This window comes from Enhydra lutris, unplaced genomic scaffold (assembly GCF_002288905.1).
Source record: "Enhydra lutris kenyoni isolate GAN:26980312 unplaced genomic scaffold, ASM228890v2 scaffoldscaffold4, whole genome shotgun sequence".
NCBI lineage: Eukaryota > Metazoa > Chordata > Mammalia > Carnivora > Mustelidae > Enhydra > Enhydra lutris.
In genome coordinates, this window is record NW_019154088.1 from 23,265,756 (window position 1) to 23,281,229 (window position 15,474).

The 15,474-nt window shown below is 52.4% G+C and overlaps 2 protein-coding genes across 5 annotated transcripts in view; one reads left to right on the forward strand and one right to left on the reverse strand.

Annotated features, from left to right (window-relative positions):
• Nucleotides 1–9,560, reverse strand: part of LOC111140625 (zinc finger homeobox 2) — a 29,570-nt gene extending 20,010 nt beyond the window's left edge. For both annotated transcript variants that reach the window (XM_022492821.1, XM_022492820.1), the window contains exon 1: nucleotides 9,478–9,560. The gene's annotated coding sequence lies outside the window, so the exon portion shown is untranslated. The remainder of the gene's footprint in view (nucleotides 1–9,477) is intronic.
• A 2,809-nt stretch (nucleotides 9,561–12,369) lies between these two features.
• On the forward strand, nucleotides 12,370–15,402 carry LOC111160872 (thiamine triphosphatase). Of its 3 annotated transcripts, XM_022524278.1 has the most exons (4): nucleotides 12,370–12,700; nucleotides 12,839–13,023; nucleotides 13,110–13,658; nucleotides 14,733–15,402. In XM_022524278.1, the coding sequence occupies exons 3-4, from the start codon at nucleotides 13,115–13,117 to the stop codon at nucleotides 14,876–14,878; spliced, it is 690 nt and encodes a 229-aa protein (XP_022379986.1). In that variant the 5' UTR covers nucleotides 12,370–12,700; nucleotides 12,839–13,023; nucleotides 13,110–13,114; the 3' UTR covers nucleotides 14,879–15,402. The 3 variants fall into 3 exon arrangements, with proteins under 3 accessions (XP_022379986.1, XP_022379978.1, XP_022379972.1); XM_022524270.1 differs by lacking the exon at nucleotides 12,839–13,023; XM_022524264.1 differs by lacking the exons at nucleotides 12,839–13,023; nucleotides 14,733–15,402 and having other exon boundaries at nucleotides 13,110–14,726.
• The last annotated feature ends 72 nt before the right edge of the window (nucleotides 15,403–15,474 follow it).

Below are 15,474 nucleotides of genomic sequence, written 5' to 3' on the forward strand. Positions count from 1 at the left end.
GGCTCAATCCCAAGACCCTGAGACCATGACCCGAGCCGAAGGCAGAGGCCTAACTCTCTGAGCCACCCAGGCGCCCCACTCTCCCTGCATTTAAAATGATAATTTTGTCTCTAAATCTTACCTTCTTATTTAAAAAGAAAACAAAAGGAGGTACTCCTATTCCTCCATTTTATATATTTTTCACATTTCTTTTTTTTTTTAAGATTTTATTTATTTATTTGACAGAGAGAGAGATCACACGTGGGCAGAGAGACAGGCAGAGAGAGAGGAGGAAGCAGGCTCCCCGCTGAGCAGAGAGCCTGACTTGGGGGCTCGATCCCAGGACCTTGAGATCTTGACCTGAGCCGAAGGCAGAGGCTTAACCCACTGAGCCACCCAGGCACCCCAGGCGCTTGAAATTTTTCACATTTCAAGTTTTTATTTAAAATCTAGCAAGTAATATATAGTGTAATATTAGTCTCAGGAGTACCTATTCCTCTATTTTCATCCTACCTATCTCTTCTAGATCTCTCCATCTCCCTCTACCCCAAATATCTGGCAGTGTTTACTTTGTGCAATAGAAGTTTTGTCCACAGGATGGAAAATGAGAATGGCAGGGAATGAGATACTCAGGCAGGTGAAGGAGTGTCATAGGGGGTAAAGAGAGAGCTAATGCAGAGAAGAGGCGGGAGAAAGAGGGAGAGGTAGGGAAGCTCAGGGAAGGGGCTGGATCTTGATCCGCACATGTGATTACTGAATCTCACTAAGACCTCCCAGCTTTGACATCAGATTGGGCAGGTGGCCTGTCCTCACTGGGAAAGATGGAGCAAGGGGGCTGTGTCTTACATCTTGCAAGATGCTTAAGGTGGGCATGAGGGAACTAACTGGATGAGGTGTGAGGGGAAAAGAGAGGCAGAGAGGAAGAAGACTGAGGGGCTGGGGGGATAGGCTAGGAGCAGAAGGCAGGGGTCTAAAGGAAACTGTGGACTAAAACCACAGCTAGCTAGTTGAACATCCACCCACATTTGCATGGCATGTTGAATGGGCTGCCGGAGGGTGGATGTCCTGGAGAGGAGTGGACCCTTTCGCCCATGCATCTCCCTTAGTGACACCTCGGTTGTTAGGACAGCAGAGTGGAGCTGTGTGATATCATAGGGGAGACTCGGGCCAGACAACCCCATAAAGCCAGCTCTGAACCCTTCTTCTCTATGAAGGGCAGGAAGTAGTGCCCTTGAATTCAGGATCCTATCTGATTCTGGCAGGGGGGACCTCTGTAGAAGACTGCTGATCTCCCTGCACTCAGAAAGAAATTACACACAATTCTTTAGAATCATTTGGAAGAATACCATTCTAAGTGACTGTGTATATAAACAAACCCTTCTAATTCTTTGAGCCTCTGTGAACCCTTGTGATGGTAACGACTCCATTTAAATAGCGTCACAACAACAACTAATAATAATGTCATTAAATGTTTCCTGTATGCCAGCACCATGCTGAGCGCCCCCCCCAAGCCCTGCATCACCTGATTCTGACCTGCAGTCTGATGAAAACTACAGCTATTCATTCCCATTTTACAAACATGGAAACAGACTTAGATGGGTTAAGGAATTTCTAAGGTCTCACACTTGGGAAGAAGTAGAGCCCAGACTGGACTCAGGTAGCCTGACCCCAGCACAATTCGTAAGCTTCTGAACTCTGGCTGCCATGTATTTTGAACGAGGTCTTTGAGTTTTGTGTGTGTTACTCTGCCCTTATGTGTGTCCCGCCTTGAGCATATAAGCCCGAGGATACATATCAGGTCCTCTTTCAGCTTGGAAGGTGATGGCCACTCTCAATTTCTTAGTAGAAGATGGGCCAAAAGAGGACCAAGGCTTTGTGCAACTCCAGGGGGCGCTATTCACACTGTAGTCAATGAGGGGCCCTGGCCATTCCTTTTGTGTTTGTGTTTGTGTTTGGGGTGTGGGGAGAGCTAGATATCAAAAGGCGGAGTTGAGGATATGTGTATTCGTTTGGGATAATGTCTCTTAAAGCTGGAAGTCTACACATGTGCATCCATAATAGCAGATGGACTTCAAGACAGACAGTATGGTTATGGTTATGATTTAGAACGCGGCCTTTAGGGTCAAACTGGAATCCAATTTTAGTTCTAGTCTGTATTATGTAAATGACTTCGGGTGAGTTGCTTAAAAACGATTTCTTCATATACATAATGGGGACTGGCTCCTCATGGAGTTGTGTCCATTGAGATGATCATTATCCAGGCCAGCACTTTGTGATCAATAAATGGAAACGGTAATTATTCATCCACGTGCCTTATTTCCTGAGTTGGGGTGTACGCGTGTGTTTACTGTTTTCTGACTGTGTGTGGCCGAGGGCCTGGGTGTAGCGCTGTCGGTCCCAGCACCGTTTCGAGGTTAGTGAAGGTGCTGGTTCTCGAGCCTCCGGCTGGGTCTCCCCGACGCCCCGGTTCTGTCGGCGGGGGCCGGGGGCTGCCGCTGAGCGGCGGGGTGTCCGGTGCGGGTGTGTTGCCTCGTGCCTGTTTGTGCTCGGCGGCCCGGCTGGCGCGGGCGTGTTTGGGGTGGTGGTAATTACTGGGATGGCCCAGCCCTAATGAGTGTGATCCCGTTACACTCTCGCCGCCTCTAATGGAGCTAACCTCATTTCACAGCCATTAGAGATGGAGATGAGGCCCCGCCCACTGGCCCCGCCAGCTGCAGCTCCAGCAGCCCGGCCACGTTCTTTCCCTCCGGCTCGCCATTTCCCGGTGCCACCTCTCCTTCTCCCGCCTGGTCTTGTGCTCCTCCTTCCAGGCTTCTCTGCCCTGTTCCCCATTGTTCTCTTTCGTCCCAGCTTTCCGCTCCCCTCGCCTCTCCCCTACTCCTGGTGCGTCCCCTTCCCTCGGCCTCCGCTGTGCCTGGGTTCCCTCCTTCTCGGTTCGGCCTCCGCATCTCTGCCTGCCGGTCCTCTCCTCCGCGCCCCTCCCCCGCCCTTCCCTGCCGCTGGCCCTCCCCTCCCCCACGTTGCCCCGTCTGGCCAAAGGACAAATCTCAAGGGGAAACCAGCAAAGACAAACAAGGAGCAGTGACTTCATTATCGTCGTTAATTTGCCACTTCAGTTCCTCCCACAAGGGTCAAAGCCAGCACGGCTTGAACTCAGGGCTGCCACGGAGGCCGAGCCGAGGCTGCCTTTTTGGCTTGAAGCCTGTCCCCAACCACTCTCCCTCCCTCCCCTTCGAACGCTGCCATCGTTTCCCGGCAGGGGGTCAGACTCCCGGTTTTGCTCCTCCATTTCTTTCCCCGGCCGCACAAGCCTACCGCCCTCCTTCCTTTTTCATTTAAATTGTGGTCTTCACTCCAGCTCCAAGTCACATGGTTTTTGCCTCGGACTCCCTCTCTCAGTCATACTCTAACGGTCCCCGATTCTCCCGTCCCTGCCCCATCCATCCTGCACCCGCTTCTTGGCTTCCCCTGGCCTTCTCTCTTCCTAACCTCAAGTGTACTCCTTTCCCTGAAGCATCAGGATTTATCTCTGGATTTTGGAAATCGGGCAGCCAGAAGAAGCTGGAGATGGAAGAAGGCATTCTGGCCCAAGCATGCCAGAGGTCCAGAACTTGGACAGGAAAGAAGACAGCTGCCATGGGGGCAAGAGGCCCATGAGTCAGAAGCAGCACAGAATCTAGACTCAGACATCCCAGACCTGAAAAACCACCTCGGAGACCAGAGAAAAAGGAGGATAGATGGCCTTGCCTTGGGCTTGAGACTGAGGTGGGGGCGGGGGGGTGATCACGGAGAAAACAAGGATGGAAAGATATGAGGATGGAAATGGCGTGTATCCCCATCAGTTCCTCAGGGAAACCCAGTCTAACACTCCGGTCCCACCCTCTGCCTTCCTTCACTGAGAAGCCAAATGACTAGCAATTGACTCTTAACCTTTCCTCGGATCACAGCCCCAAAGGGAGAGGCTGAGGGTAGCTGGCTGTGACTAGAGGAGGCACTAGGGAAATGTCCACACTGAAGTAAAAATTTCTGGCCCACACCCATCCTGCCCCACTGACTGCATGTCAGCACGCTACACTGAGCGCGAGCCTGCATGCATTTACCTTCTCTCAGAAAAGAGCTCTTGATACTATGTCCTCCTAATTGCACAGGCCGCCGTGTGGGTGGATGGCCCTGCGGTGACTCCAAGACTGGAAGCTTCGCTTTTATGTAATCCCCTATTCCTGCCCAAACACAGAGAGGCAGCTCCTGTTCTCTCACTTGACTTGGAAAGAAAATTTTTGAGGGATACCCAGCTATCTCGGCAGGAATTAGAAAAAAAAAAAAAAAAATGTCTCTCAGTTGTTAATTGTCTGCTTTCAGCTCAGGGTCCTGGGATGAAGCCCCCGCATTGCATAGGGCTCACTGCTCAGCGGGAAGCTTGCTTCTCCCTCTCCCACTCCCCCAGCTTGTGTTCCTTCTCTCCCTGTCTCTGTCAAATAAATAAAAATCTTTTAAAAAGAAAGGAAAAAAAATGTCTCCCTCCAGGTATGTGCAGCCTGCACTCTAGTGGTACAGCTTGGTGACAGGGGAACAGGCGGATCTTAGCCCAGTCTCCCCTTGAACTGGGCATCTCGAACAACCATCCAGAGGCCCTAGTCTCAGGACTACTTTCCTACAGGAGGGGGCTACTGAGAGCCAATGGGATTACCTCAGGATGCCGAGGGACGGCCCTCTAATCTTTCACCCCTGTCTCAAGAGCCTGGGGTGGAGGAGGGGTGGGCAGGCAGGCCCCTGGGCTTTCCCCAGAGAGGCAAGGGGCTCTGGGAAAGTGAGTGGTGGGATGACTGAGAAGGCAGAGAAGAAAGATGGAAAAATCAATGAAATGAGTTTCTAACGGTGAGGTAAAGGACCGCCGTGTCGACAGCCTGTCGCCTGCTGCAAAATATGAGCTGCCCAAGTCCATGGTGGTGGCTGACAGTGCATCCAGCCGCCACTGCCCTCCCTTCAGGGTACTTCCCCCCCTACCCCCAGCCCCTTCTCCAGTTGCCCTGGCCTTTCTTATTATAGCCAGACTTCCCCTTCCCTCCTAGGGCTCCCCACTTGTTTGCTTGCTCCCTTCCAGGTCTTCTCTCCTCGAGTTCTCAACCCATTCAGGGTCTTTATGACTCCACCATAGAAACAGGAAGATTATAATCCCTGACCCGTGCATCTTTCTCGAAGACTTCTGTGTACTGGGACACCTCTCTGCAGATTTCCCTCAGAGTTGTGATGAGCTCCACATCTCTTGCCACACCCCATCCCTTTCTAGAGCCTCTGGACTCTCAACAATTGGCAGTCAGGGATCAAGGCCATCCCCACAGGGTTCTTGACACCCAGGTCTGTGCCTACTGCCTGCTGGCCCACTTGGCCAGTGCTGACTTCCTTGTGTTTGCCTGGATTGGGAGAGGGTGTGTAGGACGGGCCTGGTATTGATTCATGAACTCTTGGTGACTTGGGGGGGCGGGGCAGGGGTATGACTGATTTAGTTGTGGTTCCATGATTGGGAATGGGGTAGAGTGGGGATGCTACTTCCAATTCACATCCGCCAACTCTTGTCTCCGGAAACAACTCCCAACCTTTTCTGGAAACCACCTCCTTTCTCTATCCTCCTCCTCAACTTCCTCTTGGGCTTCTAAGACTGTTCATTCATGTTTTCTTCCCATTATCTCTCCAAAGACTCCCCAGATCAGTCCCTAGTCAGCCCTCCAAGTGTGGCTGACCTGGCTGACACCAAGTGTGCCTCTAACCTAGAGAGTCTCTCCTCTCTCCACCTCAGATCTCACTGCTGTTCAGTGAACTCCCCTCCAGCCCTTTCCTTCCGTTTCTGCTTTCCCAACTTGCCCATTTATGGAGACTTAGGCCTGAGAGGAAGGTAGGCAACTCCTTTCCCTGGCTTCTTCTGATTAATTCAAAATTTGGTCAACAGATGTTTACTAAGCATCATCTATGTGGCAGATGCTACGCCATGTGCTGGGAAACAATCGGAAAGTAGATGGACAAGGCACCCGCACCTAGGGCCATCATGACTAACCCTGGGTCTCTTACCCAACAGCTTCCTCTCTCAACTCAGTCACCCCACCCCACCCCAGACAAAGTCCACTGTGCCCTCTGGCATTTCAGAACCCAGCCCTTTTCTCTATCCCTGCCTCAGGTTACACTCACACAGCCCTGATCTCCTCTCTTCTGCATTTCCAGCTTCAGTCTCCACTCCTAAACCCAGAGCTAGGTTCATCTTACATTTTCAACTCTCCTCCCTGCTCACAAAGCCCTTCTCCTTTCACGTTCCCAAACTGCCATCTCCAGTTTTCTTCCTTCTTTGCCTGCCTTTCAGTCCTACCACCCGGTCCTCAATGCTCCATCTCCCAAGGTCTCTTCCTCTTGCTCCGGCAGGTTCCAGTGAATGTCAGGGACTCACATAGGAGATCTCACTCTGAGCTCAGAACAGCTCTGGGGAGGCAAGGTCAAGCTACCGACCCAGGGATCCTAGAGATCAGACTCAGGCCTTGGCCTCCGTAGTGCCCAGCTCCCAGCAAAGCAGCAACTTGTTCCTCTGTGGGTCTCAAGGTAACACCAGCTGCTCTGACATCACGGAGGGAGGAACCCTGTCAGGTTGCCAGGGCAACACCAGCAATTTATGACATCAGAGCTTGAGGCCTTTGGTTCTCAGGGGACTAGAAAGATTCAAGTTCCTGTCAGCCTAAGTAAATGGGAATTCTACTTTTTCATCTCTTTGCTTGTGTCCCCTGGCTTGGAAATGAAAAGCAAAGGCCTCTGATGGGGTAGTGAGGGATGTGGCCAGTGGAACGGATGCTTGTGAGGTCTCTTTCCCTCTCTCTTCACCAGTATCTCTGCACGCTCTCTGCCTCTCCTTTGGCATCTCTCTCTTGCGGGGCTTCACCCGGTGGCATTTCTGCTACGCCTTTTTCCGAATCACCCCTCCTGCAGCGCTCTCTTTGCACCGGTCACGCTGTGTCCCTCTCACACCAGAGGCATTTGTTTCCTTTGATACCTCATGCTCTCCTTTCTTCCCCCTCCCAAGCTCTGTGCGGCTCTGATCTGCTTCAGCACTCCTCCATTTGCCTTCCATTTACCTTCTTTGTACCATATTCTTTTTCCACCTCATCTTATTCTTCCAATTCCTCCCTTCCCCCACTTTACCGTTGTATTCACTGCATTTTGCCTTTTCTGTTGACCTCCTCTTTAGGAATACTCTATCATTTCTGTCCATCTTCTGTAACGCTCTAAACTCGTGTTTCATTTCATTCTCCCAATTTTTCATTAATCACCCCTCAGTTCCTTCCCTGCCCCCATTCCGCATGGATTTTCTTCCTTTCCTTTTGCACATTCCACATGTCATGCATTTCTCTACCCCATACATTTATTATACCCAGCCTCTCCTTCCTTTCTGGAACACTATTCACCTCTGAAATCGTCCATCTTCTGCCCCTATCTACCTCCTTCTCTTACCCTTTCAAGCCCCGAGTGCTGGAAAACAATGATGCGCTTAAAACAAGGCAAACTCTCCTGACTCTTTATCCACCTTTCCCATTCTTTAGGCTGAATGAACCGGGCCTCTTGCATAAGATAGCTTCTGTCATATGAATGAAAACAGTCCTGTAAAAGATCATGCTGAATCCAAATATGATAATAACAGGGGCCCGGGAAGATGAGCTAGAAGGTGAAGAAAAAGCCACTGATACCTAAAAGGAACTAAAGGATGAGAGGCAACCAAGCAGGGTGGAGCTCAAAGTCCTAGAGAACGTCCCCTTACAAAATCAAAGTTGACAGTTAATGGACATAATGGCCCTGACTGATGAAGGGGTTATATGCCCCTGGAAGCCCATTAAATTGATTTCTTGGCCTGTTTATGTGCCTTCACAAACCATACTCCCCACCTCTCCCAGCCCCTTGCTCTCTTGTTACCTTCTGGTGCGGAGGTTAAAATTCTGGGTGAGAGGATAAGGGATAAAAGGAAATTAAGGTGACCAAGGAGAAAAGGTAGGCAGAAGGCAGGTTATGGGAACAAAGGTAAAGAAGAAGCAAGGGAGGCCATGGGAGACAGGATCGCAAAAAAAGGGGTGGGGGGTGAAGCAAAATGGGAAAATGAAAAAATATACAATGGCAAAATGAGGGAAGGGAGGAAATCAAGTCAGCAAGGAAGAGGTTTGTGGTGGGAAGCTTCTGGAGAGGCAAATGACACACGAGAGACCAGAGGTCCTGGTCGGGGAGACAGGCACATGGCAAAGGAGACAGTCAACAATGCTAGAAGTTCCAAAGCTTCGCGGGTGAAGGTGGAAGAGGATGCTGTCCTGGCTGTGCTGAAGGGGTACCTGAGTCCTTTAAGGAGACACATCTGCCCCATCCTTCAGACTCTTTCCAGGCCCCTGACCAGTGACTGCCACTATCATGACTGATAAGCATGAAAAAAGTAGCCTCAAAAGGCCAGGGATATCATAAGGACTCTGAAGGAGAGGGCATGGAGTCCTAGACAGACAGACAGACCAGTCAGGCAGCCAAGGCGTGACACAAAGTGACAGGGACACACAGGAAGAGGATCACTTGGATAGGAAGAGTCACATGCGGAGACAGTGACACACAGACCCAGAGATGGATGGGTGCAGAGAATGAACGAGGGGGAAGAATGGCAAAATCAAGAGGCAGAGGACTCGTGGACACAGATCAGCGGGGCTACAAGCACATCGAGACCACGCGTGGTCGAGTGCTCAAAAATGACAGGACTACTGAGAGGCGGACACACAAGAGCAGAGCAGGTGGAGAGTTGGAGGGCCAGGAGAGACACACTTCACCTTGAGTGGAGCAGTGGCCTCCCCTCACCTACTCGCACCTTTCCCAAAAAAAAAAAAAAAAAATAAAAAAAAAGCTCAACTTCAGGCAAAACGAAGATCGAAGATTGAGTATCCACGTCCCCTTCCACCCACCCTCGCCCCTAGCATGCTAGCCCATCCGCCAGTCCGCCCCCTGCCGAGGTTTCCGATCCCGCAGCCGGCTGGGGGCAGCCGAGACCCAGGCCCCTCCCGGCTGACAGCTCCGAGCCCGCAACTCACCCTGCCTCCCCTTCCCTCCGGGACCCCCGCTCCCCGCACAGCTCGGCGCGGTCCGTCTAGGCTCTCGATACCCTCCGTCTGTCCAGCTGGCTCCTGGTCCAGCCTCGATGCCTCTTCCTTTCGCCATCTCTCCCTCCACCCCTGCATCTTTCTCCCCCACCCTATCCTCCCTCGCACACCCCCTCCCCCCCCCCCCTACCCCTCCTTCTCCCCAGGCTCTCGGTCTGTCTGTCCTTCCGTCCATGTCCCCTCCCCCAGCCCCTTCCCCGTCCCTCTCCGTGCCCTCCAGCGGCAGTCTCCGAGCGCCTCCTCTCCCCTCCGTCTCCAGCTTCCAAAGAGCAAGGAAAGGAAGAAGAGAGAGAGGGAGAGGAGAAAAAAAAACCAACCCAGCAGCATCGGAAATCGATGCACTTACACCTCAGCTGGAAGCAGGGACGGGAGTCGAACCGCGGCCGCCGAGCAGCGCGAGGCGGGGAGGGGAGGGGGCGGCTCTTGGAAGGGACTTCTCCGATGTGTTGATTCCTTTTTTTTTCCCCTCCTCCTCCCTCCCTCCAGCGCTCACTCCGGGGCGTCAGGGACGGAGATGGAAAAAATAAATAAATAAATTCACGGCGGTGAGGGAAGTGAAGGAAAATAATCAATGCTATTTGGCTGCGGCTGAAGTGTTTTCCCGGCTTCGTGAGGGGGTTTCCATTGATTCACCCTGGGCACTCGCTCTCTCCCTGCCTCCTCCTCCTCGCCCTCCTCCTCCTCCTCCTCCTCCTCCTCGCCCTCCTCCTCCTCCTCCTCCTCCTCCTCCTCGCCCTCACTCCTCCGCCTCATTCACTGGCTGGAGCCGAGGCGTCCTACACAATGGAATAATCAATACCCAGGCGCCCGGGGCGGCCACACTGAGCAGGTGCAGCGTCCCGCCCGCCGCGGTGCGTGCCGGGAGTTGTAGTCCGTCCCTGCTCCCACCCGCCTGCCAGCCCACGCTGCGTGAGCTCGCGGGACCGAGGACCGAGGGCAGGCCTGCCCGCGGGCGGGGCCACCTTGCTCACTGTGGCGCCGGGTCCAAGCTAGTGCTTGCAAAGGTGCAGGCGCTTTTAAACTCCTTCTCGTGTTCTCTTTCTCTCCCTCCTGCCTACAGAAACTATGCATGTGTTTTGTTGTTTGTTTTAAAGCGGCCGTAGAATAAGTATGGGCTTCTACCAGCTTTCCAGAGCGCCCCAGGCCCACCTTTCTTTTCCATTCCTTTCTTCCTGCCTTACCAGTCCCCCTCCTTTCCAGTTGGGTACTAGAACCTTCTCTTCCACCGCAGTTACTCGGAAGTCTCCCAAGAGCTTCTGTTCCCTCCACCCAGAGTTGGGTCCGGAAACGGAGCTTCTGGCTCCTGGGCCTCATCCTCAGGTTATTAAGCTCTCTTATAGTCTAATAATAGCTGTACAGATTTATTGAGTACACAGAACAGTTCCAAGCATTTTCGTGTTCATTAATTTACTTAATCCTCACAGCTAGTCCCATTTTACAGTTGAGGAAATCAGGCCACAAAGAAGTTAATTAAGTGGCCCAAAGTCACGTGGCCAATAAGTAACAGTGCCAGGATTCAAACCTCGATGGTCTGACTCCAGGGCTCACAATAGCTGCTATAGCCTATTTCTCTTAAAAGTAAAATAATAGGGGTGCCTGGGTGGCTCAGTGGGTTAGGCTTCTGCCTTTGGCTCAGGTGATGATCTTAGGGTCCTGGGATTGAGCCCCCATTGGCATCGGGCTCTCGGCTCAGCGGAGAGCCTGCTTCCCTCTCTTTCTCTCTGTCTGCCTCTCTGCCCACTTGTGATCTCTGTCAAATAAATTTTAAAAATCTTTAAAAAAGTAAAATAATAATAATAATAAAGGAAAAGAAAAGGAAGGAAAGTAAGAAAGGAGAGAAAAGAAAAAAAAAAACCACCTTGGAGCTCACAGGAAAAGAGGAAGATTTTGAGTCTCTATGATGTGACCATTTATCACTGAATCCCCACCCATAACTGTGGCAATCCACTTTTTACCAAGAAGAGAGCTCTGAGAGGTTTAGTGAGGTGGAGTAGCGTGCCCAAGACCAAACACCTGGAAATCAAAGCTGAAGTCAACCCCAGGTCTATCTAGTTCCTGAGTCTGGCCTTTCCTTTCAGTTAATCTGCTGCCTCTGCCCCACTGAATAGCACCTTGTAACTCAGGGAAGAGGACCTTATAATTCAGAGAAAGAGGCTTTTTCCCCTAGGAAAGAAAACTGAAAATCCTTGAAGGATGGATGAAAAGTATGCCAGTGATTGGAACTAGGGGCTGGGGGCCCTCCCCTCCCTGACTACTGGTGCCTGTTATGGGGTGGAGGAGGGAATGCATCCAAGACATCCCAAGTTCAAGATGTGTCTGCCCCACAGTACTTCCCACAGGTCATTTGTTTCCAGAAACATCCTGGGAAGATGACAGATGTTGAGAACCTGGCACTTCTCACTCATCATGGGAGTTGAAAAGAGGCACTGTTCCTCAGCAAGGTACCGCACCCAGAGGGTCAGACACACGGTCTCCAGGTAATCATAGTCCTCAGAGAGAGTAAGAAGGGCCTCTTCTCTATTTTGTCTCCCAAAGCACTCAAAGGGCCACCCCCACATCTTCCTGTATTTTAGGCGAATGTGAGAGTTTCTCCCACTCCAGACAAAGCCTGCTCAGGGGCCCCTGGCAACTCAGGGACAAATTCCTCAGGCTGGCACTCAAGGCCATTTCCAACCTGGCCTTCAACTGTATTTCTAGCCTCATCTCCTTCTTACACACTGGCCAGGTGCTCTCCAGCTTCTTGGTCTTTGCTCATGCTTTTCCTGTCTCCATCTGGGTCTCTGTTGAAATCCCGTTATGTCTTTAGTTCCTATCCAAAATTTCGTTCCTTCTCTGACAGAAGGTTTTCAACCTTGCCCTAAACACTCAATGCAGAACGTATTATCCCCTCTAAAATTCCTGAGTAGTTAAACTGGTCTTAGTTATCCCCCTTTTCAGCCCATTGTCACTGGCTTGTATTTTGTGGGTCACCATTACAGTCAATAAAATCTCTCTTGGATAGCGTTTGGGTTAGTGGCTTGGATTTCAGGCCTATTTGTCTAGGAAGTGAGGGGCCTGGAGACGGGACTGAGGCTCAGCTTCTTCCATCCGACGACAGCCTGCACCATCCCTGCTCAACTTCAGGTTGAGTCCCGCGGGCAGTAGCCGAAGCTTTGCTATCACCATAGCGACGGGTGGGGCGAGGAAGCAAAATCTTCCTTTGGAACTACAACTCCCATCATGCACCCGGATCCCGGGGTGTAGGGCTCAGCCTGCGGCCTGAGACCGGGAGACCCCCGGGAGCCGGGAGGGGTCGGGCAGGAGGAGCAGAGCGCGGGGGTACTTCTGCGTTCCCGGTCCTGCGCGGAGGTCGTGGACCCCCTATTACGTAGTAGGTCTCTCGCCCGGCCTGTCCTCGGCATCGCCACATCGGGCCTAATATGGCCGCTCGTGCTGGGACCGGCTAGGTGCACCGAAATCCGGCCCCAGGTCCGAGACCAGGGACTGCTCCCGGCATTCCTCGCGGGCTTGGCGTGGGCTCCCCTCGCCCATCTCCAGGTCCAGCGAGTGGGAGCTCCTCGGGCTTTGAGGTGAGACCCGAGGCTCCGCTGGCCTGGCGGGTGCTGTGGCGAAGGGCGGGGTCGTTGCGGGAAGTGAGCCACTGACCACCCGGGGTAGGGGTAGCAAGGTATAGAGGGCGAGTATTGAAAGGAGGACACCCACTACAGTTTTCTAGGGAGCCCTTTGGATTGAGGACATCACCGAAGGTGTAAGGGATTACCTGGAGATCTGCCACTGTTGCAGAACCTTAAGACATCAGAGATAGACCAGGGCCATCCATCTCTGAGGCAGAGAGAGCTGTGGCCCCAACACAGAACTCCGTGACAGCGTGTGCCTCATAAATTCTTCCCAGGTAGAGGGTGGTTTGCTGAATTGTCACCCTGCAAGGTTGAGCACCCTTGGGAGCTCAGCAAATGTTTATTGATTTACTGATTGCAGGTGGCATGGCCCAGCCATTGATTGAGGTGGAGCGAAAGTTTGTTCCTGGCCCTGACACAGAGGAGCGGCTGCAGGAGTTGGGGGGCACCCTGGAGCACCAGGTCACCTTCCGGGACAGCTACTATGACACCCCTGAGCTGAACCTCATGCGGGCTGACTACTGGCTGCGACAGAGAGAGGGTAGTGGGTGGGAGCTCAAATATCCTGGAGCAGCTGTTGTCTCAGGACCTCACACTGAGTTTATGGAACTCACAGTTGAGCCCGCAATTGTGGCTCAGCTCTGTGAGGTGCTGGGAGCTGACGTCCTGGAGTCTGGAAGTGTGGCTGCTGTGCTGGGCCCACTGGGACTGCAGGAAGTAGCTAGTTTTGTGACCAACCGTAGTGTCTGGAAGCTGGTGCTATCCCGAGCTGAAGAGGAGCCTTCGCTCACGGTGGATCTGGATACAGCCGACTTTGGCTATGCTGTGGGTGAGGTAGAGGCCCTGGTGCACAAGAAGGCTGAGGTCCCAGCTGCCCTAGAGAAGATCCACAGCCTCAGCAGCATGCTTGGTGAGGGAGATGTGCCCTTCTGTCATTTCCTTGCCTTCTCTACCACTCTTTTGGATGTATCCACTGAAATCAGCCAGAGGAGAGGGTCTTGGGGTTATTTCTGTAACAGGGATCGTCTTGGCCATTTTTTGGAGGACAGTTTGCTTTTACAGAAGCTGTCTAACCTGGATTGGATCCTTCCTTGTCTCTAATCTCCCCCAATCCTTGCCTCATTTAGTTCTCATACCACCGGCTGCTCCAAGTTTGCATTCGTCCTCTGCTTGAATCCTTCCATCCATCCTTTCTTCCCCCAAATCCTGTTTTTTTCTTTTTTATAGCTACCTAGATCCTCATTTAATTTGTCCCATTGGCTTTGGGTAAAAAGGCAAGAACGCTGTACTTATGTGACAGACAACAGGAGAAGCCGTGGCAGATTTCTTTTTCTGTAGACAGTTCATCCACAGAAGTATGGGATTGTGCATTCCATGAGGCCTGCAAGTGGTGGAATGCTGCTCTCGCTTTCTCAGCAAACATACACTGAGTTGAGTTTCCTGCTATAAGCCCAGCATGCTGCCAGGCTCTAACAATAAGACACTGACTTACGGCGGCTCCATACCACAGAGGCTAGAATACTATGCGAATCTCACCCCATGGTTGTTGCTGCTTCTCTTTCTACATCCCTGTTTCTCTGTGTGCATCTCTGCTTGTGCTTCATTATCAACCTAACGAGCTTCGGCCTGCCTGCATGAGCGTTCACCTTGACTGGGGGCCAGGAGCAGTAACTGAAAAGAGCAGATACAGAGGCACCCTCTGTCTTCATGGCATCTGAGCACCTCTTCATTTCTCCTTGCGGGGGGAGAGGCTCACGCTTGGCTTCCCAGCTTCACTCTGACCCGAAGTGGCCCCTGTAGGCCCCACGGGCACAGGCCAGTCAGGGTGTGCGCTGGTGGGTTACGGAAACTGCTTGGATGGCCTTCAGAATCCCACTGCTGCCTTGGAAACAACTTTGAGGTCTGGCTAGGAGGGCAGGGAGTGGAATCAAAGCATTTATAGCTCTGTCTGGTTCTCTCCTCTCATTTCTCCTTTTGCCTGCAGGTGTGCCTGCACAGGAGACAGCACCTCCTAAGGTGATGGTGTACCTCCAGCGCTTCCGGCCTCAGGAATATCAGCACCTGCTGGAAGTATACAGCCCCAGAGAGAAGCCACAGGGGACTAAATCTCCTGACAGCAGCTTGGACTAGGCTGTCACTTCTTCAACAAGGAAGAGAACTCTGGGTCTAACAGGGTTCTTTCCTGGGCAGCCTGTGCCTCTTCCCCAGGCCTCCTTCCCACAGTGACTCCTCTCTCTCTAGCTCAGCCTGTTCTTTACCTTACCCTCAGCTAGCCTTCCATGAGCCCTCCCTGGCTGACTCTTCTCCCTCATCCGTCAGATGCAATCTGTGGGCCGCCCCTCTCCCCTGGCCGCTAAGCAGCCTCCATTGATTTCCGCTCGTGTTTATAGGATTTCCACTTAGCCGTGATCAGTAGTTAAGCACAGGAAAATCCCTTGCCACCCCCCCCTCCCTTGGTCGATGCCATTGATTCTGCCAGCGGCTCCTAAACTGCCTTACAGCTGAGTTAGAGATGAGGGGAGGCAGCAGGGATTTCCCTGCCTTGGGGTGTGGCAAAGAGCAGCAGGTTGGGGAAGTAGGTGGGAATCCCTGTTAGAAATCTGGAAGTTCTGGGGCACCTGGGTGGCTCAGTCGTTAAGTGTCTGCCTTCAGCTCAGGTCATGATCCTGGGGTTCTGGAATCGAGTCCTGCATCGGGCTCCCTACTCATTGGGAAGCCTGCTTCTC

What these genes read in the sequence shown, in the direction of transcription:
- LOC111160872 (XM_022524264.1), top strand. Translation starts at nt 13,115, where the DNA reads ATGGCCCAGCCATTGATTGAGGTGGAGCGAAAGTTTGTTCCTGGCCCT.